General features: G+C 35.3%; 1 protein-coding gene across 2 annotated transcripts in view; it reads left to right on the top strand.

Annotated features, from left to right (window-relative positions):
- CDKL5 (cyclin dependent kinase like 5) overlaps positions 1–26067 on the top strand; it is a 170443-nt gene that overhangs the window by 53703 nt on the left and 90673 nt on the right. For both annotated transcript variants that reach the window (XM_070289810.1, XM_070289811.1), the window contains exons 2-3: positions 8934–9163; positions 11643–11677. In XM_070289810.1, the coding sequence (XP_070145911.1) occupies positions 9100–9163; positions 11643–11677 (99 nt within the window). In that variant the 5' untranslated portion in view covers positions 8934–9099. The remainder of the gene's footprint in view (positions 1–8933; positions 9164–11642; positions 11678–26067) is intronic.

Raw genomic sequence — 26067 nt, forward strand, 5'->3', positions numbered from 1 at the left:
GATGTCATTATCAGAATTATTTTTGACTTGTTAAAACCTTATTTTATTGTGAAATGCAACACAGAAGTAGGTAAAACAAATTTACACTCTAATGTATATTTAGCTATCACTCAGGTCACGAAATAGAATATTACCAGTGTCCCAGAAAGCCCTCTTATGTTATCAGTCTCAACTCCTCCCTGGAGCTAATTAATATCCTCATTTTTAAAAGAGACACTTCTTTGATTACTTATTTTTTAAATAGATTTACCACTTATATATGCATATCTAGCTGATATAGTTTGTAGTTCAGCTTTACCTGTTATAAAACTGTGTATAAATGAAATCAAGATTGCTCTGAGAAATATCAACAACCTAGGATATGGAGATGATGCCACTCTAATGGCAGAAAGCAAGGAAGAACTAAAGAGCCTCTTGATACAGGTGAAAGAGAAGAGTGAAAAAGCTGGCTTAAAACTCAACATTCAAAAATCTAAGATCATGGCATCCAGTCCCATCACTTCATGGTAAATAGAAGGGGAAAAGTAGAAGAAATGACAGATTTTATTTATTTGGGCTCCAAAATCACTGGGGACAGTGACTGCTGCCGTGAAATGAGAAGACACTTGCTCCTTGGAAGGAAAGCTATGACAAACTTAGTGTGTTAAAAAGCAGACAGATCACTTTGTTGACAGAGGTCCATATAGTTAAAGCTATGGTTTTTCTGTAGTCATGTACAGACGTAAGAGCTGGCCCATAAGAAAGGCTGAGTGCCGAAGAGTTGATGCTTTTGAACTTTAGTGCTAGAGAAGACTCTTGAGAGGCCTTTGGACTGAAAGGAGTCAAACCAGTCTATCCTAAAGAAATCAACCATGAATATTCACTGGAAGGACTGATGCTAAAGCTGAAGTTCTAATCCTTTGGACACCTGATGTGAAGAGCCCACTCACTGGAAAAGACCCTGATGCTGGGAAAGATTGAGGGCAAAAGGAGAAGGGGGTGGCAGAGGATGAGATGGTTAGACAGCATCACCAACTCAATGGATGTGAATTTGAGGAAACTAAGAGATAGTGAAGGACAGGGGAGCCTGGTGTGCTGCAGTCCACGGGGTTGCAAAGAGTTGGACAGACTGAGTGACTTTCCAACAGCAACAACACTACAAGCTTAGTTGCTTAAAACAGCACCCATATATTACCTCACAGTTCTGTAAATCAGAAGACTGGGATGGTATGGCTGGGTTCTCTGCTTAACGTAATACTGATAGAAAGCTAGAGTTTAGTGTGTTGACTGGGGCTGAGTTCTCCTTTGTCCTTGATTAGTTACAAAGTTGAGATCCAGCTCTTTTTGATCTCTCTATTTTTGTGTGTTTTCTATTTCATGAACTTCTGCTCTTATTTCTTTCTTTATATTTTCTTTGGATTTATTTTACTGTTCTTTAAAAAAAAACAACCTCTTGAGATTGATTCTTAGTTTATTTTTTATATTTTGTGATATATGCATTTATAAGGGTTTGATTACCTCCCTAAGCATTAATTTCTAATGAATTTGTATTTTTATTTTTAAATGTTTATTGTGATTTCTTCTTTGACTGACATGAATTATTTTAAGAATGTTATTTATTGATTTCTAAACATATGGATGAAAAGTGAAAGTGTTAGTCACTCCGTCGTGTCTGACTCTTTGAAACTTTACCCGCTGTAGCCTGCCAGGCTCCTCTATCCATGTTCTTCTCCAGGCAAGAATACTGGAGTGGGTAGCCATTACCTCCTCCAGGGGATTTTCCAGACTGAGGGATTGAATCTGGGTCTCCTGCATTGCAGGTGGATTCTTTACTGTCTGAGCAAACATATGAATATTTCTTAATTCTTTCTTTTGTGACTAATTTGTTGAGTACATGCATTGTGGAGAGAGAACATCCTTGGACTAAATCCTTGTAATTTGCTTTGAATTGCATTTCAGCCTAGCACATTATCAGTTTTTATAAATGTGCTGTGTGTGCTTGGGGGAAGAAAGATATTCTACAGTTCTTTTCATTTGTTTAAGTTTTAAAAATGAAAGTATTATGTATACCTTTTATGCTGTCTGTGTTGAGTTCCCTTGGTGGTATTCTGTTTTCCAGTTCTGGAATTCTAATTTCTTTCCCCAGTTTGTTCTACCTTGCGGACCTCCCAGTTCTGTCAAAATGTTCAACCCTTGGGTTTTTATTCATTCAACTCTATAGCTGTCTCACAGTCTAGGTCTGATAATCCTGATATTATAAATTTTCTGGGGCATTTTCTGTTTTGGTCATTTCTGTTCTTGTTAATGTTATGTGTATCTTGTTATCTTTGATTATGTATTGCATGAGCTAAATGAGAAATTATCTGTAGCAATATTATGATGGCTGCATTCTTGTTACCCTCCTGCCAACTGCCCCCACACCCTGCACCCTACCACCTACTGCTACCCCTTTCAAGCAGATAACTGTTGGCACTAACCATCTGAATGTGGGACCAGCTCAATCCAAGGGACACTTAGAGGTTTATTTAGGTCACTCAGGTGACATAAAGCTATCATTCAGGTCTGTTCTGGGACTGATTTCTTTCTGGTTTCCTTTATCCTAAGAGTATAGCTCTTGGGGTTTCAGCTTCAAGTGAGTGATGCTTATCATACTTTCTTCTTTTGAAACACTTTTACCTTTGACCTTCTTGCCCCTGGATTTATGAGTTTCAAGAGCAAACCTGTTTTTCTCCCTATTTTTCTGAATCTTCCTTCAAGTGTCTGTGAGCTAAAATTGTTTTGGATGATTTGGATTACCTCGCTGAGTTCTATTCCTTTGCCTTGATATCAGCCAGGTAATTCTTCATAACCTTCAGTCTTGGGGATTTTTAGGCTGTTCTTAGAAATATTCCCTCCAGCATTTGTATTTGTTCTCAAAAGGACATTTCATCCACGGTATTTAGTTACTTGAAGCTGAAGTGTCTGAGTTTTTAAGGCCTTGAAAAATTAATCAGTATTATTCATATAAAATTGTAGTTAAATCCAATTTGGCTTTAAGTTTTTCCCTCAATTTGAATTCAGTTCAGTTCAGTCGCTCAGTTGTGTCTGACTCTTTGTGACCCCATGGACTGCAGCATGCCAGGCTTCCCTGTCCATCACCGACTCCCGGAGCTTACTCAAACTCATGTCCATCGAGTCGGTGATGCCACTCAACCATCTCATCCTCTGTGGTCCCCTTCTCCTCCTGCCTTCAGTCTTTTCCAGCATCAGAGTCTTTTCCATTGAGTCAGTTCTTTGCATCAGGTGGCCAAAGCACTGGAGTTTCAGCTTCAGCGTCAGGCCTTCCAGTGAATATTCAGGACTGATTTCCTTTAGAATGGACTGGTTGGAATTCCTTGCAGTCCAAGGGACTCTCAAGAGTCTTCTCCAACACCACAGTTCAAAAGCATCAATTCTTTGGCGCTCAGCTTTCTTTATAGTCCAACTCTCACATCCATACATGACCACTGGAAAAACTATAGCCTTGACTAGATGGACCTTTGTTGGTAAAGTAATGTCTCTGCTTTTTAATATGCTGTCTAGGTTGGTCATACCTTTTCTTCCAAGGAGCAAGTGTCTTTTAATTTCGTGGCTGCAGTCATCATCTGCAGTGGTTTTGGAGCCCAAGGAAATAAAGTTTCTCACTGTTTCCATTGTTTCCCCTTCTATTTATTTGTCATGAAGTAATGGGACTGGATGCCATGATCTTAGTTTTCGGAATGTTGAGTTTTAAGCCAACTTTTTCACTCCTCTTTCACTTTCATCAAGAGGCTTGTTAGTTCTTCTTTTCTTTCTGCCATAAGGGTGGTGTCATCTGCATTTCTGAGGTTATTGATATTTCTCCGAGTGATCTTGATTCCAGCTTGTCCTTCATCCACCCCAGCATTTTGCATGATATACTCTATATAGAAGTTAAATAAGCAAGGTGACAATATACAGTCTTGATGTACTCCTTTCCCAATTTGGAACCAGTCTGTTGTTCCATGTCCAGTTCTAACTGTTTCTTCTTGACCTGCATACAGATTTCTAGGAAGCATTTCAGGTGGTCTGGTATTCCCATCTCTTTAAGAATTTTCCACAGTTTGTTGTGATCCATACAGTCAAAGGCTTTGGCGTAGTCAATAATGCAGAAGTAGATGTTTTTCTGGGACTCTCTTGCTTTTTCTATGATCCAGCAGATATTGGCAGTTTGATCTCTGGTTCCTCTGCCTTTTCTAAATCCAGCTTGAACATGTGGATCAATTTGAATATTGGGAGTTAAAAGACTGTTCTTGACACCTGTGTTACATATTTACTCACATTTAAATTCTGATTCCCAGGGTTTACATTACTTGATTTGCATAGAGAATAGGTGGGACCAAATGATCTTTATATATACTTACATATATAACTTTTGTGGGTGCTGAGTTTTCTTAATAGGAATGACTTAATTTTTTTCCCTAGTTTCCTTTAAAATGAGCTGTACCATTCTTGACAGAGAGTGGAATATTTATTGTTTCCTGGGTGTTCTTCCAAATCAGCCATAGAAAAGAATGATTCATTCTCAGAAACACTCTGCACATCTTTTACCTGGAAAGTGACTGACTTAGATCTTCATATGTTGGCTCCTTCCTGTTAGTGATATTCCACTTCAAGTGTCACCTTTGTAGAGGGGCCTCTTTGAGTAATCACTCCTTGTTTCTCCCTTCATAACATGTATCATTATCTGATAATAATCTTGCATTTTTCCCCCCTTAGTAAAATGTGAAGCACCATGAGGGCAAGGATTTTGCCTATCTTATTCACAACTGTCTCTTGTCTTATTTACTCTTTCTCTGAGTCATGTTAGACAGTCTTAGTAATTTTTTTGTTTAATAAATGAATGAATAGAACAAATGTTTATTTCTTGAAAATATTTGAAATTGTGACATCATTTTCTCTAAATGTCACAGTCATCCTTTTAAAATGTGTGGTTCCATTGAATTAAAGTTGTTTTCTGAAATAAGTGTTGTGTTTGCTTTCTCTTGCCTTTTTTCAAAAACGATTTTGGTAAATATTGAATGAAAAGTCAGACAATAAAAAATCTGATCTAAAGTGTTAGAGTGACAAATATTTAGCATTAGGGACCACTGTGACTTTGATATATATTGAGCTGGAAGGAGGTCAGTGTGACTGGAGTGGAACAATCAAGGGAAAGAAGAGTCAGAGATGACATCAGAGGAGAGGAGATTAAGACCTGATGGCTTATGTGGACTTTGACTTTCACTCTTAATGATACGGGAGGCCACTGGAGGATTTTGAGCAGAGAAGTAACACAGAGGTGAGTGTGGACTATAGGGATATTAAAGTATGGCCTACTTCCAAGCTCTCATGTCAGTTCCACTGGCTATTTTGTCTCTCTCTGCCTAGACCACCCTGTCTTAATTTTTATAGCTCAGTTCTAACTCTCAGTATATTTGGTAGAGAGTATCTTGCCAGACCCTCCCCTCAAGGCTGAGCCTTCTTATTTTTCTTATTTGGAAGAGTATTGGCTGTACTTGGAATTCTGCTCTTCCATATATATTTTAGAATCAGCTTACTGTAATTCCTCAGAAAACTCTTGGGATTCTGATTGAAATTGCATTGCCTGTATAGATTAATATAGAGATAATTGATATCCATTAGCCTTAAAATTGGAAAAACTTCATTGATCTAGGTAATCTTTAATGACTTTCAATAAACTTTACATATATATACACATAAGTACACACATATATGTGATATATATGCTTATGTATATGTGTATATATGTATACACATGTATATATATGTATGTGCATACACATGTATATATGTATGTACACATGTGTATATATATACATATATATTTGAATAGAGGTCTTAAGCATCTTTTTTGTTAAGTCCTAAGTGTCTTTTTTGTTGTAAAGATGATTTTTAAAACTTACATTTTCTGTTTCTTTTTGATGTTTACAAATACAGTTGATATTTGTATACTGAGTTTATATTTACCTTGCTAACACTTATAATTCTAATAATTTTTAGATTCCTTTGCATTTTCTTTGTTTTTGTTTGTTTTGCTATTTCTTTTCAAAATTTTTTTAAATATAAATTTATTTATTTTAATTGGAGGTTAATTACTTTACAATATTGTATTGGTTTTGCCATACATCAACATGAATCCGCCACAGGTATACACATGTTCCCCATCCTGAACCCTCCTCCCTCCCCATACCATCCCTCTGGGTCGTCTCGGTGCACCAGCCCCAAGCATCCAGTATCATGCATCGAACCTGGATTGGTGATTCATTTCATATATGATATTATACATGTTTCATATAAACAATAATATCTGTAAATTCTGGTTTTCTCTTTCCAGTCCTATATAGTTTATTCCTTTATTTATTTATTTTTTTTTGACTTACTGAGCTGTCTGGAACCCACCAGGATAATGTTTAATAGTAATGTTAATAAGTATTAATAACAGAATTTCTTGTCATGTTCTTAATTTTTAAAAGGGCTATATCTAAATATTCCACACTTAAGAATGATATTATAGGTTTTTTCAGATACTTTTATCAAGATATGAACATTTAAAAGACATTTAATTATGGACATATTTCTCTTTAGATTTACATTCCTACCATTAGTATATAAAACAGCCACTTTTTGTGTCAGTACTTTATATCACATAGGATACTCAAATTTATTAAGTTTCAGATTTCATAAGCAGCAAAGAAAATTTCTTTACTGGTTTAGATTTATTTCTTCCTTTTAAACCAGTACTTTATGTTGATACAACTGTTCTTCTTAAAGATAGTATAGGTTTTTTTTTTTTAAGCAAAAAAATATTTCAAAATAATTTCAGATTTTAAATTGTAAAGATCATGTAAAGAATTTCCTGTTTCATAGAGTCTTGACCCAGATCTCCCAAATGTAAACATTTTATAATATTTACTTTATCATTTTTTCTGTTTCTCTTCCTCTGTATCTACATATGTATTTTTTTCTGAATTGGTGTAACTTGCAAATTATCTCTAAGAACTTTGATATTCTTTTATTTTTTTCTGTTAAGCTTTTTATTAGATTGTTCTAGAGATTTAGGCTGTACTTTATCAAAATTTAATTGACATATAACATTGGTTCCAAGTGTATAGCATAATGATTTCATATTTGTATATATTACAAAAGGATCACATAAGTCTGCTTATCATCCATCACCACACATAGTTATGTATTCTTTCTTGTGAAGAGCACTTAAGATTTAGTGTAGTCGCTCAGTCGTGTCCGACTCTTTGCGATCCCCTGGACTGTAGGCCACCAGGCTCCTCTGTCCATGGGATTCTCCAGACAAAAATACTGGAGTGGGTTGCCATTTCCTTCTCCAGGGGATCTTCCCAACCCAGGGATCGAACCTGGGTCTTCCATATCACGGGCAGATGCTTTACCCTCTGAGCCACCAGGGAAGCCCAAGATTTACTCTTAGCCACTTTCAAATATACAGTAGAGTATTATTAACTATATTCACCATGTTGTACATTGCATCCCTAGGACTTGCTCATTTTATAACCAGAAAACTTGTACCTTTGGATCACCACTCATCTTGTCATTTCTTAAAATAAGAGGATTGTTTTATGTAACCGCCTTACTATTGTCAAAAAAAGATTATAATTGATACAGTATTATCTAATCTGTGGGCTTCCCTTGTGGTTCAGCTGGTAAAGAATTCGCCTGCAATGTGGGAGACCTGGCTTCGCTCCCTGGGTTGGGAAGATCCCCTGGAGAAGGGAAAGGCTACCCATTGCAGTATTCTGGCCTGGAGAATTCCATGGATTACAGTCCATGGGGTTGCAAAGAGTAGGACACGACTGAGCGACTTTCACTTCATTATCTAATCTGTAGACTTTTAAGTTTTATCATTTACCCTTTATAGCAAAAAAAAAATTTTTCTTATCTAGCATCCAGTCCAAGATCATGCATTATATTTAGTTATCATGACTCTTAATCTTCTTTTCTGGAACAGTTGCTTAGTCGTTTCTTATGTTTCATGACATAGACATTTTTAAAGAATACAGGCCAGTTATTGAGTAGAATATTCCTCAGTTTGGGCTTGTCTGTTGCTGCCTATGGTTAGATTCATGTTTTACCCTTTTAGAAGAATGTATGTGTATATGTAATTTACATACACATTTATATCTATTTCTTTATCTCTTTATATTAATAACTGACCTTACATGATTAACTCTTAATTCCAAGCTTTCCCAATTTTCATATTTGTAACTTCCTTTTATGAGAATGAGACAAAACCCACATTATCCACAGTATGTTTACTTATTTGCTTAATTCTAGAATATACATAAAGAAGTTTCACATCTCTGTAAAAAATAACTGAGTGTAATATTTGTTTATATTTCTTTTTTTTGTTTGTTTGTTTATATTTCTTTAACTCAAGGAAAGTATGTAGTTAAAATACTGTTTGCAAAAGTTGTGTGTGTGTGCTCACTTGCTCAGTAATGTCTGACTCTGTGACCCCATGGACTGTAGTCCACCAGGATCCTCTGTCCATGGAATTCTCCTGGCAAGAATACTGGAGTGGATTGCCATTTCCTTCTCCAGGGGATCTTCCCAACCCAGGAATCGAACTCACATCTCCTGCTTTGGCAGTGTATTCTTTACCACTAAGCCACCTGGGAACCCCTTTCAAAAGTTGCCTGGGGTTAATTCTTTTCCCTGCCCGGGCTTGTTCCTTGCAGTTACAGTATTCATTTCAAATATAGTTAAGTACATTTTTTTGATTGTGTTTCATTTTGGGTACTTCCCTCCTATTATTATTATTATTAGTAGTAGTAGTAGCATATGAAACAACGTGGTTTTAAAGTAACTGTACGAAAAGATTGGATAGGTTATTAGAGTACTGAGAAATAAAATTTATGACTTTTAATTGTGTTTGTTTTTTTCAGGAAATCATTTAATAATTCACATTAGGACAAATATGTGAAAGTTCCTGCCAACCTGTGAATATTTCTTCCTTCGGACATTTTTTGTTCTACTTACTGTACAACTTTCTTAGAAGTTCTTCTTTGATGCCATGTTCTGTGGCTTGCATCTAAAGAGGAGTTTGTCTTCATGAAGATTCCTAACATTGGTAATGTGATGAATAAATTTGAGATCCTTGGGGTTGTAGGTGAAGGTAAGTTTAACATTCTTTGAGGTTTTGAGCAATGTGCAATTATATCTACCACCAAAAAAGTTATTAATTCAAATTCTATTATGTCAGCTAGGGTTATTTTGACTAACTCAAAATTTATATAAGTTAAATTTTACTTAATGCATGAGAAATAAATGAATAAATAACTTCTATTTGTCTATGAGAATGACAAACCACATTTTATAAATTCTGAGCCTCATGATTTGGTCATATTTTAACATCTCTGAAATCAGGATGTGTGTTACAATCAGTAGCATGTCATGGTTTAATTGGCAGAACTTTTTCTTTCCTAGTAGTACATAAAATAATACTTATAATCAATGACATCATCAATTTGATGAAATATGGTAATTTGTTTTTTCATAAATCTTCCTAATTTCTTTTTTTGTAATTTTTGCTCTTAACGATAACTTTTTGGAGATTTTTATAAATGATTCTTTTAATAGTATAAGTTATTATAATTATGATTTATTTATATCTTTAAAGCATTGTTACAAAAGTATTGGTATTTCAGAATTTTCGAGTGTATTTTGAATTTCAAAAGAAGTTTTACAATTTACCTATGTCAACAGCATAGTTCTGGATTTTAATATTAAGTTGTTAAATCATTTTCAAATAACTAGAAACAATTAAAATATTGTGTAATCATTACATATTTGCTTCAAGATGTGAAGTTTGAAGACAAAAAAAAAAAAGGATCCTTTTTTCTTCACCTAGCTCCTTTTCGTCTTTTTCATTGGTATTCATTATGTAGATAAAATTCATTCTCAATGTCTTATTTACTATTAATTTTATAATACCTGATTTATTACTGTTTTTCAAAAGTGTTATATAGACTTATGCTGTTAAAAATACTCACTGGAGAAGGTCAGCTCCTTGGATGTAACAAAGTTGGAATGTTTCAGATTCTGGGCCTAAGTTTTTCTGTATCATGACCTTTTTCTTAGTATGCCTATAGGTGATCCTCTTCTCAGGGATTAGCTTAGATTAACTACAACTACCAGTTGTTATTGTTGTTTTTCAGTTGCTCAGTCATATCTGACTCTTTGCAACCCTCTGGACTGCAGCATGCCAGGCTTCCCTGTCCTTCACCATCTCCCAGAGTTTGCTCAGACTCATGTCCATTGAGTTGATGATACCATCCAACCATTTCATCCTCTGTCGTCCTCTTCTCCTCCTGCCCTAAATCTTTCCCACCCTCAGGGTCTACAACTACCAGACTGGCATATAAATCAAAATATGTTAGTTTCAGGTTGTAGTCAGAACCATCATTGCTGTTTTTTTTCTTTGTAAACTACCTCAGATGCTTCTTGACTATGAAATACATATACATTAAGGAAATTAAAAGCTGTCAAGCAAACTCTACATCCCTGCAGCCTAAACAGTGCATTTTCACCCCATAGAAAAACTAACATGGGCGGTTAAATGAGGATTGGATGATTGCCTAGTGATTGTGGAGTTGAACTGGATGGCTATAATGGCTGGTTTCATCCTAACTGTGATAATAAGATTCATCCATCTCGACCAATTGAAGGATACTTATTCTGGTTCCCTGGTTTCTGTTGCAGACACATTTTCCAATTTTATTTCCCTGAAGTCCTCTTCTCAGACGCAAACACAGGCTTTGCCTGTCTGTAAACATCAATCATTTCTACCAACTTCAGTTATTGTATATTACATTTTGATTCTCCTGATTAGATTTTTTCACATTATAACTTTTGCCTCAATTTCCTTGCTGTCAACCCTGTGTTCTGGGTTTAAGGAAATAGTTTATTGGCTGATTAATAGGATAAGTAACCCAAAAGGTAGTGATGTGTCTCATTTGAAATATATCAAATAAAGTGGGAGTGCTTAGCTACAGATGGTCAGAGATCCTTGGACTACTTATGCTGGTGCCATTGAACTTAGTATTTATGGCAAAAATGTAGCAACTCCTAGTTATTAATTGGAATGCTGAGATGAGACCTGTACTATTTTGCAAGTCAGAGAAGACATTCTAGTATCCTAGAAGAGAATTTAATTGTCTCCTAGGAGAGAGAACATATTTGATAGGCTCCATGCTTAAGCCTACCCTTGTGAAACCATTAGCCCTTAAGTTTTGAGTTCCCTAGAATCTTTTGAGGTAATTTTAATTTACTCTTAAAGTTATTAGGTCCAAAGTACATCTCTAGAAATTTTTCAACATCTCAAGTAAAATTTTCCTTAAAAAGAAAAACATTAAAAAGTACATGCTTGTTGGGGAAATGAGTTGCTTATACTCTTGGTTTATAAAAAATATATGATAAATATTCATGCTTTCTTTGTATATGGCTCATTCCATTATCACTGCAGAATATTATCATTTTAGGAATCACTGTTATTCCATATTTTGATAGCCACTGTAAATATAATAGAACATTGATTTTTCCAAGAGCTGTACTTTGTATACGTGTCCCTAATTGTTCACTTCTTTTTATTATAGGAGCCTATGGAGTTGTACTTAAATGCAGGCATAAGGCAAGTACATGGTTTTTAAAAATAAAATATCTGTGTATGTTTAACATTTTTGAAACTAATGTAGTATTCTGTGCATGTGGGCATATAATTAAAAATGTCTGTCTATGATGATGGTGATGCTTAAAGAAGAATTAATATGAGAACCTGAAAAAAGAGACTGCTTTGGGTAAGCTTTATCATGATTAGATAGTCATTAGTTCTTTATACTCATGTGCTATTTTTTTCAACTGACCTATATGTAAATGGAAAGCTGCCTAATGGGAAGAGAGACAAAGTAGTGGCAGATTTAATTTATGTCAAGAACTTAAGAGTAAGGAAAGGAGGAGTTTCATGCAGTCAATATTTTTCTTGTAGAACCAATAATTTAAGATTGTTTATTGGGTCAGAATCCAGATTTTGAAGGGTAGTGGATAGGTATTTGGTTATGAAATAGGGCTTGAAGTAATAGTGTATGATTATGACTCTTAGCTGTTGTTGGTCACCCTTGAACAGCTTTGAAATGAATCTTATTATATAGATTATTTGACTATGGTTAATAATCACCCGTTATTCAGGGAGGTTATTTCAAGATTCCACAGGTGTTGCTGTATTGAGCATGTTTTACTCAGAGATTACCTTTAACCTGGCAAGTGTTGAAGCTGTAACAATTTCAAACATTAGGTTAAATGATTTTCTTAGCTAGTCTGAATGTTAATATCTGGCCTCATACTATTTCGTGCGTAATTTGTTAAGACCAAGGTTTAAATTTTTTTGGTATTTTATAGTGATATGATTCATGTTTGAGATGAGCTTAGCAGTTTAGTCTGAGCCATTTAAACTCTCAAATCTGTGACAGCACACATAAAGATGATGTAATTTTTATGTTTGCTTTTTCTTCCCTACTGTACAAAATATTACTTAACATTTTGAATTAAGGCTTCATGACAACTGATGTATTTTGGATTTTACATCACATATCTCTTTAATTCGAAGAATTTTCTATTCTTGAAATTCGGTATTTGAATTATGTTATGTTGATAATAGTTATCTTAAGACCTCTGCCAGTAAATCTTAAAAAAATTATTTGAATACTATTAGCTCTTGATTCAGGATGACTAAGAATTTAAAATAATAAATATAGTCAAAATAAATTTAGCCCCTTAAATTTCTAATTAAGAAATATCACTGCAGTTTGAAATTAAACAAATAGAAAGCTGTCTAGTGAAGTGCTATGCTTTTAGGGAGGTGCCTTGAGTTAAATTTAGGAAGCTTTAAAAATATTCTTGGATAGATACTACTCAAGGTTATTAGTGTCCAAATTAAATTTGAGTCCTTCTTGAACATAATACTCCTTTTTGTATACTGTGGCTCTGTTGATACAGCATAGCCAAGGGATGCTTCAGTTCTTAGTCTTACTCCTTGAATTTTAAAACCCAGGGATTTCTGATACATAATAGCACATCTTCCAACAGTATTTTCTCTCAGTTGTTACACTTCTTTCTGTGACCTTTCTCCCTATACTTTCATCTAGTTTACTCATTTGTTAAGACATGGTTGTTAACTGTACCTGGTTCTCATATGCACAGTATTAGTGCTGGCAAGATGGACTCAGAGTGAGACTGGATGAGAACTAGTGTCACTGCTCTCAGGAAACCACCTCTAAATGTGAACTCTGATTCCTTTGTCCATGTGCAGGGCATTTTGAGTTCTAAGGATGAATAACCCATAGTTTTCTTGCTCTTGTATGTCTTGGTCTGTCTGAAGAGTTAGAAGAAGTGCATATTTAAAAAAAAAAATACACACATGTGAGATTGCTGCAAATGAGATTGCATCTTAAAAAAAAAAAATACTTCTTTTTACTGCCCCTCACTAAATGAGGGCCTCGCAGACCAGCTTTCTGAGTATTGTTTCTTCCTTTCATGCACCAAAAAATATACCACTGGATAGAAAATTTGAAGCATAAATTAGTGTCTATCTCAGAGTCATATAGAATTTTTTCTAGAATTTGCAGCTGTTTAATCATTAGACTTGTTATAGTATACCCTTGTTTCAGCTAGAATCAAATCTTTCCCCAGCTATCCAAAAATAAAAGATTTGATGCTTCCGATAAGATTTACCCTTTTGGATCAAACAAATGGATATCTAGGAAATCTCACAGTATAGTTTTAAAAAAAAGGATATAAATCTCTGTTTGGTGCCTATTATGTATAAAGTGATCACGCCCATATATTTTCCATACTTTCAAAGTTTTTAATAAAATGCTTATAAAAATGTATAGATCAGGTTGGCTGTGATTACTTACACAGGTGTGTGTGATTGCTTGTGCATAAATTGGATCTCTTTTTGAGAAGCTTGGCTATGGTTGTATGTATAGTTAAATAATTTCTAGTGTATGGTGTATTTCAACAAGTATGAAAGAAAGTCACTGTTTTAATCTGTGTTCTGTGCAAGAAATTTAGAGGTCATGTTTATAAACAGATATATCTTGTCTTTTGTGAACATAATATGATATTGGGCTATTCCAGGCCAAAGATCAGTTCTTAATTTACTGAAATAAATGCTACCCAATTAAAAAAGAAAAATGTAATTCTACTCTCTTTTTGACAGCTTCTGTTATCTTTATATGAACACTCTTAGCAATGACTGTTAAGCTGTTTATGGGGATTTATGATTTTACTCGCATTTGGAAAAAGTTCTGACCTGGACCTTTACCATACAAATGTGCGTTGCTTATTTTCTTTTTATTTGTGTGTCTGCTTTAAAGTGCCCAAGAGAGGGGAGGTATGTTTTAGAGCACAGTTTTCTTCACAGAAGCCCCAGGAGGTCATCTTCATAACAAAGTGGGGAGAATGGAATGGAGTTGAAATAGGGAGATGTGATTAGAACTTGAGGCAAGAGAGAGGATAGAGAGAACTGGAGATTGATGCTAATCCAGTCTAGGACACGGAAGTGCTGATTCATGTAGTTCATTTCCTATGACTAAAGTTGACTTATGAGAAGTTTTTGTTTGTTTTGAAGTAGTAGGTGTATATATTCTTGAATAACTAGTTATAAAAGCTGTGAATAATCCAGTATTGGGGTACAGCCTGTAAGTATTAAATGATAAACTTGACTTAAATTAGAGAAAGTGAAAGTGAAGTCACTCAGTCATGTTCCACTCTGCGACCCCATGGACTGTAGCCTGCCAGGCTCCTCCATCCATGGAATTTTCTAGGCAAGGGTACTGGAGTGGGTTGCCATTTCCTTCTCCAGGGGATCTTCCTGACCCAGGGATCAAACCCAGGTCACCCGCACTGCAAGTAAACACTTTACCATCTGAGCCACCAGGGAACCAAAAAGGAAAGACACTGAAGAGAGCTTTTGCAGAGTAGCGGGTCCCTGCAGAGAGATTAAAGGTGATCCCAAGGATTGGTGGTGAACTGGAAAAGCATTGGTATCGTTTTACCTGACTGGAAAACTTAGAAAGGGTGTATAAGTTTGAAGGGAAAGATGAGTTTGGCTTTCACAATAAAGAATGAAATGTCAGCAGAGTACTAAACCTGATATTAGTAAATACCACATATTGAGCATCTACCATATGTGGTAGGTAGGCAATCTATTTGATGTTTTACATTTAATCCCCACAACCCCCACTCTCCATCCCTACTTTATAAATGAGAAAACTGAGTCAGAGAGAGGCTGGGTAATAGAGCTAAGATTATGCAGCTAACAAGTGGCAAAACCAGGGTTTGATCTGACTCCAGAAATAGCTTCCTTGTGCCTGGGATGAAACTGAAATGATATGAGCCTTCCAAGAGGGAGCGCAGAGCAGAGTAAAAGACATGTTTAAATGATCTTACTGAAAGAAGAAGGAGTAGACCTCTTGCAAGCAAGGAAAAAAGATTTTTTTAAAGTGGGATTCACTAACAGTATAAAAATCTCATAAAAAGATCCATGATGATAAGGATTGAGGGGTGAGAAAATCCATTTCATTTAACAATGCCATTTATTAATGACTTCTCTAAGTCAAATGATACATTAATACCAAATAGCAAGAGGTTAAGGAGAGAGTAGATAGAGAAGATCTGGATTGCATCATTCTTGTCTTGTGAGAGTTCCGAAATTGAGATTGAGAGTAGTAGGAAGAATAGATTTGATTAAATATTTTCTAGTCAGGAATATCCATATTTCCCCTACTGAAAGGCATTCTTTGGATATTTGTTATTGCTTAATAGTCGTAAATTTACCTTTTGTTATAAGCCTTGATTTTTAGCAAGCAATATGTATTTTTGAATCAGTGATTCCATTTTTCTTTCTCACATTAATTTTGTTTTTATATCAAAAAGCTGATTACATTTTTTAGAAATCAAACTGTCTTAAGAAGATGCTGGAGGAAAAGTCAATGAACCATTATCAATTTAACAAATTATTTATAGTTGCCATCTAAAACCATAGTTATTCTCTACTGGAACAAAATTAAATTTTTTCAGGTTTTTTCCCCACATTAAATAAAGCAAATGCTTTTTTTTTTAATTTTTAGTCAACCATGAGAAACAGAATATATGGGATTAATTATGTTAATTACTTTGTCATTTTATTCCTCCTTACTTAAATAAAAGTAACATGTGGGTTCTTGCTTTTGTGTGCAAAATTTCTAGCATTTGAAGAAGATTATAGAGAGACTTGGGATTTTTCATAAGGATTATAAGCAGCTGGAAATATTTCAGTATTAATTGATTATTTTGTCATAATTTTTAAAAATAATTGTACTCTGAAATGATGTGAATTTACTGCGGGTTATGAAGATTAATGAGATGTCAGTGTTAAACTGGACTTCAGGTCAGGAGCAAAAATAGCAGGAATCATTGATGGGGGAAATCATCTGCCTCTTCTTACAGAGGCACTCATGTAGAACAGATACTTCTGTGTGGTTTCCTTTCTTAACCGGGTTTTTGTTGCTGATCCGGTTAATTGTACAACAGTCTCTGGAACAGGACAAAAGTGTCATCAAAATTGTACTTCTTTGTACTATAATATTTTGTATTTTCAATTCTGCTAGTCTATTGATAAAAAAAATTACCCATGTTTCTGTCATCTTACTTTTAGTAAAACAAATAATGAACTCGTGTCAATTTCCAGATGAGTCTGACGTTATGGAAACAGAATCTGAGGCTTTTGTAGGTTTCCTGGCTGCATTTATCCTTTTCATCCGAATCTGGATTTTGTTTTTTGTTTGCTCTTAGTAAATGAAATAAGAGAATGGTCATATTGGAACTAGCCCTACTACTAGCTCTGCAGACATTGTCTACACAGAAGACTTTACCTCATTCATCCTTCTTATAGTAACTCAGTTCCTAAATGCTCATCCCTCCTCCCATCCACAGCCCCCCAATCTAGAGGATGAGTTGGCTGGAGCACAAGGTAGACTTTAAAGTTCCCTCTTCTGCCAGTCATAAAAACATAATTATTCCCTTCTGTAAGAGAACATTCTTTCTATACCTTCTTAAGATGAGTAATTTCATTAGTCTTTGATAAATGTCTATGCTTAAGGGATTTAACTGGTTCTTTAATGTGACTTTAAAGCTTCAGGGACCAAAAAATGAGTGTCAGTCATTTTTCTACACAAGCCCCAAATATATAGACATTGGCAGTATAAGAAAAGTAGCTGATCAACAAATGCCCATATAGTGGATACTTTTAAATAGTTCATCATAACTCTTGATGAGTTGTTGGAATCAGTACCTTGAAAATAGTGCATGGGAATCTATTTTTATATAAAAATAACCCACCCCTGAATATTAGAAGCTATAGTTCATATTCTACAGTGTTTTTGAACTTTACTATTTTTTAATTTAAAGGTTAAAAAAAAGGTTAGTTCCCTATGTTAAAGTATTTTAATTAAAAAAAAAAAAGCTTTCTACTTCTACTTAAAGCACTGTGTTCAAGGCATGATATTGTAAAGTAAAATTCAACCAAATATCTTTTTAGGAAAAATCTATAAATCTGGCCTGCCACTTATTTTATGGAACCTAGCCACACTCATTCACTTACGTTTTTTCTATGGATGCTTTTGCACTAAAATGACAGAGCAGTTTCAACAGAGACCATATGACATACAAAGTCTAAAATAGTGTGTTTATTTTGTGACCCTTCCTGAACAGAAGTTTGCTGACTCTCATGCTGAGCAAGCCCTAACTAGGAGAATACAGTGGAAGCAGAACAGTGGCCTCAGTGGGCCAACAATCTCAATTTCTGTTTGTCTCTTTGCCCTTGGTGCTCTTGGAGTCTGAGGAATAGAGTTAATAAAATGTGGAACTTCCACTGAAAATTATTTTTCCCTTGAGCTGAGCTTGAGTAAATCTTTTGGCTGGTTAAGTAGGAAGTTTTATATTGATTCCCTCTTTCACGATCAAGTATCAGAATGGAGAATTGGACTTTCTAGGAACTGGGCATACAGAGACACATGCAGTCTCTTCACTCTGACTGTTTCATCACTGGCCTGAATAGCTCTGTTTTCATTCAGAGGTGAATACAAAGAAGAAAACAGTCTTCACCGAGACTATGAAAGGTAACTTGAGTTCATGAGACGGACATTCTCACAAATATGAAGAGGAAAATTCTTTACAGGCAAAGAAAATTGAGATAACTTCCTAATATTGTATAATTCAAGTGACCATAAATGAGAAGAAGCAATAGTAATAATCTCTGTTTCAAGTATCTCTTAACTTCCAGGCGTTGTGCTGGGCTTGGTGTTTTATTTTCATTACTCTTTAGATCCTCATAACAGCTATAAAAGTTAGAAAGAATTACCTTCCTTTAAAATGGAGGAAACTGATGCTAAAATAGGTTAATTTCCTAAAAACCATGCAAGTTAGTAAGTGCTTGAGCCAGGAAGTAAACCACGTAGGCCCTTATATTTTTTAATTGACATACAGTTGATTTACAGTGTTGTGACCTTTTTAAAAAATGGAAGTAAAATTCACATAATATAAAACCAACCATTTTAAAGTGCACAGCTTAGTAGCATTCAGTATGTTCACAATATCGTACAATCACTACCTCTATCAAGTTTCAAAACACTTTATCACCCCCTAGAAAAACTCTATACCCATTAAGTACTCACTGTTTCTCACTTTCTCTGTCTCTGGCAAACACGAATCTGCTTTCTGTCTCTGTAGATTTACCTATTGTGGATATTTCATATAAAGGGAATCACATACAATTTGTGGCCATTTGAATTTGACTTCTTTTCACTTAGTGTAATGTTTTTGAGATTCATCCATGTAGCCTGTATCATTACTTCATTCCTTTTTTTATGACTGAGTAATATTCTGTTATGTAGCCATACCACATTTTGTTTATCCATTTATCTGTAGATGAACATTTAGGTTGTTTTCACCTTTTGATTATTGTGAATAGTGTTGCTGTCAACTTTTGTGGTTGAGTTTTGTTTGATTGAGTTTTGTTTGGTTTTCAGTTCTTTGGGGTTATATACCAAGAAGTGAAAATGCTAGGTAATATGAGAATTCTGTGTTTAACATTTTTTTTTAATGTTTTATTTTTATTTTATTTTTTTGCCACACGCATGTGGGACCTTAGTTCCTGAACCAGGGATTGAACCCTCACCCCCTGCATTGGAAGGTGGATTCCTAACCACTGGACCACCAGGGAAGTCCCTGTGTTTAACATTTTTGAGGAATCACATAACTTTTCTACAGTGGCTATACCACTTTACATTTCTGCCAGCACTGTACAAAGGTTCCAGTTTCTCCACATCTTCACCAATACGTGTTTCCTTACTATTATTATTATTTTTACTGCAGCCATCCTAGTCTATAGTGGTGTCATATTATGGTTTTGATTTGCATGACACTAATGATTAGTGATGTTAGACATCTTTTCATGTGCTCTAGGCTATTTGTAAGTCTTTGGAGAAAAGTCACGTCCTTGGCCCATTTTTTATTAGGTTATTTCAACCATTTATTGAAAGGACTTCTGTCTCCATTGGATTGTCACTGCTTATTTATCAAAGATCAGCTGTGTTTGTGTTGAGTCTGTTTTTGGGATCTGTGTTTTGTTTCATTGATCTGTATGTCTATTCTTCACCAATATTATACTGTCTTGATTTACTGCAGCTTTACAGTAAGTCTTAAAGTCAGGTGGTGTCAGTCTTTCAATTTTGTTGTTCTTTTTCAATATTGTATTGGCTATGCCAGGTCTTTTTCCTTTCTGTATTATCTTTTAAATCAGTTTGTGGATATCCACAAAATAGCTTGCTTGGACTGGGATCACATTAAATCTGTAGGTTGAGTTGAGAATTGACATCTTAACAATATTGTGTCTTCTAATCAATGAGTACAGAATATCTCTGCATTTTTCTCATTTTAATTTTTCAACAGTTATTTAGTTTTTTACATGCATATCTTATAATTGTTTTGTTAGATTTATTGCTAAGTATTTTTTTCTTTTGGTGATGATATAGATGGTATAGTTTTTAATTTTTTAAAAAACATTATTTTTGGCTGTGCTAGGTTTTTGCTGCACTCAAGCTTTCTCTAGTTCTGATGAGCAGGGGCTACCCTTTGTTATGGTGCACAGGCTTCTCGTTGCGGTGGCTTCTCTTGTTGGGAGCACAGGCTCTAGGCTTGAGAGCTCATTAATTGTGGCTTGCAGCCCCTAGAGTATGTACTCTGTTGGTGTGGTGCACGGGCTTTAGTTGCCCACGTCATGTGGAATCTTCCTGGGCCAGGGATCAAACTTGTGTCCCCTGCATTAGCAGGCAGATTCTTATCCACTGTACCACCAAGGAAGTCCTGTTTTTTAATTTTTAAATTCCAGTTCATTGCTAGTATATAGGAAAGCAATTGACTTTGTATATTAGCTTTGTATCATATGAACTTGCTAGAATTGCTTATTAGTTTCAGTGTTATTTTTTTTGGGGGGGGGGGCAGGTAGATTCTTTGGGATTTTCTTCATAATCAGTCATGTCATCTGCAAACAAAATAGTTTTCTTTCTTCTTTCCCAATCTGTATACCTTTTATTTTCTTTACTTGTTTTGTATTAGTTATGAATTCCAGTACAGTGTTTAATACAAATGGTGAGAAGAGACATTCTTGTCTTTTTCTGAGCTTAGTGGGAAGGCATGCAGTTTCTCACCATTAAATATGATGTTTTTAGCTTGTAGGTTTGTTTTAGATGTCCTTTATCAAGTTGAGGAAGTTCTCTCTAAGATTGCTAAGAGTATGTATCATGAATGGATATTGGGTTTTGTCAAATGCTTTTCTACATCATTTAATATAATCATGTGGTTTGACTTTCATCTGCTGATTATGAATTAATTTTAGGATGTTGAACCAGCCTTGCACATCTGAGATAAATCCCACTTGGTTGAGATGTGTATTTCTTTTTGTACATTGCTGAATTTGATTTGATAATATTGGTTGCAGATTTCTATGTCTAGTCCATGTGTGTGAAAGTGAAAGTTGCTCAGTCCTGTCTGACTCTTTGCGACCCCATGGACTATACAGTCCATGGAATTCTCCAGGTCAGAATACTGGAGTGGGTAGCTGTTCCCTTCTCCAGGGGGTCTTCCCAACCCAGGGATTGAACACAGGTCTCCCACATTGCAGGCAGATGCTTTACCAGCTGAGCCACAAGGGAAGCCCCTAGTTCATATAATTTGCCTTTTAATGTCTTTATCTGGTTTCAGGATTGGTAATACCCTAATGTGGCCTCATAGAGTTCTCTTTGAAGTATTTTTCTACTTTTGTTTTCTGGAAGAGATTGTAGAGAATTTCTTCCTTTCCTAGATATAGGCCTATTCACATCATCTATTTTTTTTCCTTGTATAAATGTTGATAGTTTGTTTTTTTCAAGGAATTGGTTCACTTATCTAAGTTATCAAAAATGTAGGCATAGATTTATGTATAATATTCCTTTATTATCCTTTTAATGTCCATGTGATTTGTAATGATGACTCTTCTTTCATTTCTGTTATTAATAATTTGTTGTCTTCTCTCTTTTTTTCTTGGTTATCTTGTCAAAGGTTTATCAATTTTATCAGTGTTTTCAAAGAACCATCTATTGTCTCCACTCATTTTTCACTGTTGAGTTCCTGTTTTCAATTTTGATTACTGCTATAATTTTTACTGTTCTACTCTCTTATTCATTTGCTTTAGTCTTAAGTTGTCCTTCTTTGCTTTATTTCCTAAGGTAGAAGTGTAGGTTATCGATTTTAAGCCTGTTTTCTTTTAGAATATATGTGTATAATACTATAAACTTTTCTCTAAGGCCTGCTTTTGCTGCATTATATAGATTTTGATTTTCATTTAGTTAAAAATATTTTAAAAATCCTCTTTAGATTTCTTCTTTGACCTATGTATATTTAGAAATGTATTGTTTAATAGTTAAATATTTTGAGATTTTCCAGCTATCTGTTACTGATTTCTAGTTTAATTCCATTGTGCTGTGAGAGTATATTCTGTATGATTTTTATTCTTTGAATTTTGTGAAGTTGTGTTTTGTGGTGCAGAATTTGGTCTATATTGATGAATATTCCATGTGACTTGAGAATAATATGTATTCTGCTGTTGTTGGATGAAGTGTTACATTAATAGCAGGTAGATCTGGTTGATTGATGGTACTATTCAATTCACCTATCTTTATTCGTTTTTTTCCCTTTTTTTGGCCTGCTAGATCTGTCAGTTACCTAATGGGGATGTTGAAGTATCCAACTATAATAGTGGATTTATTTCTCTTTGCAGTTCTGTCTTTTGCCTCATATATTTTGATGCTTGTTTGGTGCATATATATTAAGGATTGTTGTGCCTTCTTGCAGAGTATATCATTTTCTAATGCCCCTCTTTATCCTGTTAATTTTTCTTGTTCTAAAGCCTTTGTCTAAAACTGATACAGCTACTTCAGCTTTCTTTTGATTAATACTACAATAACAGGGTATATCTTTCTTCATCCTTTTGCTTTTAACCTAGATGTATCTTTTTATTTAATATGAGTTTTAAAAATCTACTCTGACAGTCTCTTTTAATTGGTGTATTTTGGCCATTCACATTTAAAGTGAGTATTTTAGTTATGTATATATATATACACTTGGATTAATATGAACCATGTTTATTACTTTTCTATTTGTTATACTCCTTTTTCTAAAGTCAATAATTGGTCCCCTTTTACTGCCTTCCCTGATTTCAGTTGACCATTTTGTATGATTCTATTTTATCTCCTCTCAGCATATACAGTATATTTCTTTTTAAAAGGGTTTTTAGTTGTTGCTCTAGAGTTAACAGTGTATATTTACAACTTGTCTAAGTCTACTGTCAGATAACTCTTTATCTGCTTTTCAGATAGTAGAGGTACCTTTCATTTTATATATCCATTTGCTATAATCAGCAAATACACTATTACTCTGATTACTTGGAGGAGTAGGAAATGGCTGCCCACTCCATTATTCTTGTCTGGAGAATCCCATGGACAGAGGAGCCTGGTGGACTACTGTCTATGGGGTTGAAAAGAGACGGACACGACTGAGCTCGCACACACATTGTTACTTAGAACAAGTATCTATTAAGAATAAGAAAAATAGATTTTTTTAACTTCATTTATGCCTTCTCCAATGATTTCTTTCCTTCTTTCTTTGTGCAGATCTGACTTTCTGATCTATGTCGTTTTCTTTCTCTGAAGAACTTTTAAAAACAGTTTCTACTAGGCAGGTCCACTAGTGACAAATTCCCTCAGTTTTTGTTTATCTGAGAATGTATTTCTCCTTCACTTTCGAAGGATAATTTCACTGAATGCTTTCTAGATTCATTTATTTTTTTTTCTTTCACCACTAAATATTTCACTTTCTGGCTTCTGAGAAGAAGTCAAATGTACTTCTTGTTTTTTATAAGTAAGGTGTTTTTTTCTCCCTCTCACTTCTTTCATAATTTTCTCTTTGCATTTGATTTTGTGTAGTTTGAATACAGTATGTTTAGGTGTAGAGTTTTCAGGTATTTATTTTACTTGATGTGCTCCAAGCTTCTTGGATGTATCATTTGGTGTCTTTGATTTGGAAGACATTGATTTTGGAAGATTCTCAGCAGTTATTCCTTCAAATAGTTCTTATCTTTTGTCTCCTTCTTCTGGTATTTCAGTGACACCTTTTCTAATTGTCACGTAGTTCTTGGATATTCTTTTCTCCTTTTTAAAATTCTTTTTTCTGTTTGCATTTTAGTTTGGGAAATTTCTCTGACATATCTTTAAACTCACTGATTGCTTCTTTGGCCGTGTCCAGTCTACTGATGAGTCCATTAAAAGTATTATTCATTTTTGTTATGGTGTTTTTGATTGTTAGCATGTCCTTTTACTTTTTCCTTAAAGTTGTATATTCTTACATTAGTCATCTGTTCTTGCATGTTGTCTCCCTTTTCCATTTGCGTGCTTATGACAATAATGATAGTTGTTATCTGAAATTATTCCCCAATTATTCTGTGACCAGTGTAAGTCTTGTTCTGATGCTTAATCTCCTCAGTGTTTTCCCTTGCCTTCTAGCATACTTTTTACTGTTTTTTAAAAGCCAGGTAGGACATATTGGATAATAGAAACAGAGGTAAATACGCCCGTAGTGTAAGGTTTCATGTTAATTTGGGTAGGAGTTAGGCTGTGTTTAATGTTAAATGTGTGTATGCCAGAGGCTTCAGTTTCCTCTCGGAGAAGGCGATGGCTCCCCACTCCAGTACTCTTGCCTGGAGAATCGCGTGGACGGAGGAGTCTGGTAGGCTGTAGTCCATGGGGTTGCGAAGAGTCAGACACTACTAAGCGACTTCCCTTTCCCTTTCCCTTTCAGTTTCCTCTAGTTTCTTTGTTTTTAAAATTTTTCTCCCCCATTATCTTAGGGTTTCTCTAAGAAGTCCTTTTTAAATAGAATCTGTTTCTTGCAACCCCTTCTGTTGTAATCTGTTGTTAGTGTACTGGCACTTTGGTGACATGGTGATAGAATGTGGGGAAGGGGAAGTGTTTTATGATTTTAGAACCAAATGTTAGTCTTTTGGTGGGCCTGAGCCCCGGACTGCAACCTTCTTCCTTTTAGGTGAGACAAGGCTAGCAGTATGCAGATGGCAGAGAGTGAAGAAGAATTAAAGAGCCTCTTGATAAAAGTGAAAGAGGAGAGTGAAAAAGTTGGCTTAAAGCTCAGCATTCAGAAAACTCATATCATGGCATCTGGTCCCATCACTTCATGGCAAATAGTTGGGGAAACAGTGGCTGACTTAATTTTTTTGGGGCTCCAAAATCACTGCAGAAATTAAAAGACGCTTACTCCTTGGAAGGAAAGTTATGACCAACCTAGGCAGCGTATTAAAAAGCAGAGACGTTACTTTGCCAACAAAGGTCCTGTCTAGTCAAGGCTATGGTTTTTCCAGTAGTCATGTATGGATGTGAGAGTTGGACTATAAAGAAAGCTGAGCACTGAAGAATTGATGCTTTTGAACTGTGATGTTGGAGAAGACTCTTGAGAGTCCCTTGGACAGCAAGGAGATCCAAACAGTCCATCCTAAAGGAGATCAGTCCTGGGTGTTCATTGGAAGGACTGATGTTGAAGCTGAAACTCCACTACTTTGGCCACCTGATGCGGAGAGCTGACTCATTTGAAAAGACCCTGATGCTGGGAAAGATTGAGGGCAGGAGGAGAAGGGGATGACCGAGGATGAGATGGTTGGATGGCATCACCGACTCAATGGACATGGGTTTGGGTGAACTCCAGGAGTTAATGATGGACAGGGAGGCCTGGCATGCTGCAGTCCGTGGGGTCGCAAAGAGTGGGACATGACTGAGGGACTGAATTGAACTGAGACTAGAGGAGTCTGTATTTGGCTAATTCCCCCTCTCCCCGGACAGTATAAAAGGCTTGGGTAAATTTTCCCTTGGAATGTTGGCTTTTGTTAAGGAGAACCTTCTAGGCTTTTTTCAAAACTGTTACCTTTCCCATGGGTGCATTTCAAAATGGTTACTTCTCTCTTCCTCTTACCCAAAAGGGGAGGAGATTGTTGTTGGATCTTTACACTCAGAACTTGGTAAGGTTCCTGGAGGTAAAACCATTAGAATATAGAGGCTTTCCTAAGATTGGGCCTCCAAGAGTTCTCATGCATAATCTTTTGTCAAAATTACAATTTAAATTTTCTTACCAGTGTATTACTCCAACACCTTCTGTTCCAGGTAAGCTGATCTTGGATGTGATTCTCTGCATTTGCCTGTCTCTCCAGATTTCAGTAGTTCAGTTTGCCCTGTGTCGTCAAGTCTCTGATAAGTAATAAAAGTTGTTGATTGGCAGTTTATTCAGATTTTTTCTTATTGTAAGGATAGGAATGACAATACCCAAGCACTTTATGTATTGGAGCTAAAACCTAAAGTTTTGTATTTGTATTTTCAAATTAGAAACATG

Source organism: Ovis canadensis, chromosome X (assembly GCF_042477335.2).
Source record: "Ovis canadensis isolate MfBH-ARS-UI-01 breed Bighorn chromosome X, ARS-UI_OviCan_v2, whole genome shotgun sequence".
NCBI lineage: Eukaryota > Metazoa > Chordata > Mammalia > Artiodactyla > Bovidae > Ovis > Ovis canadensis.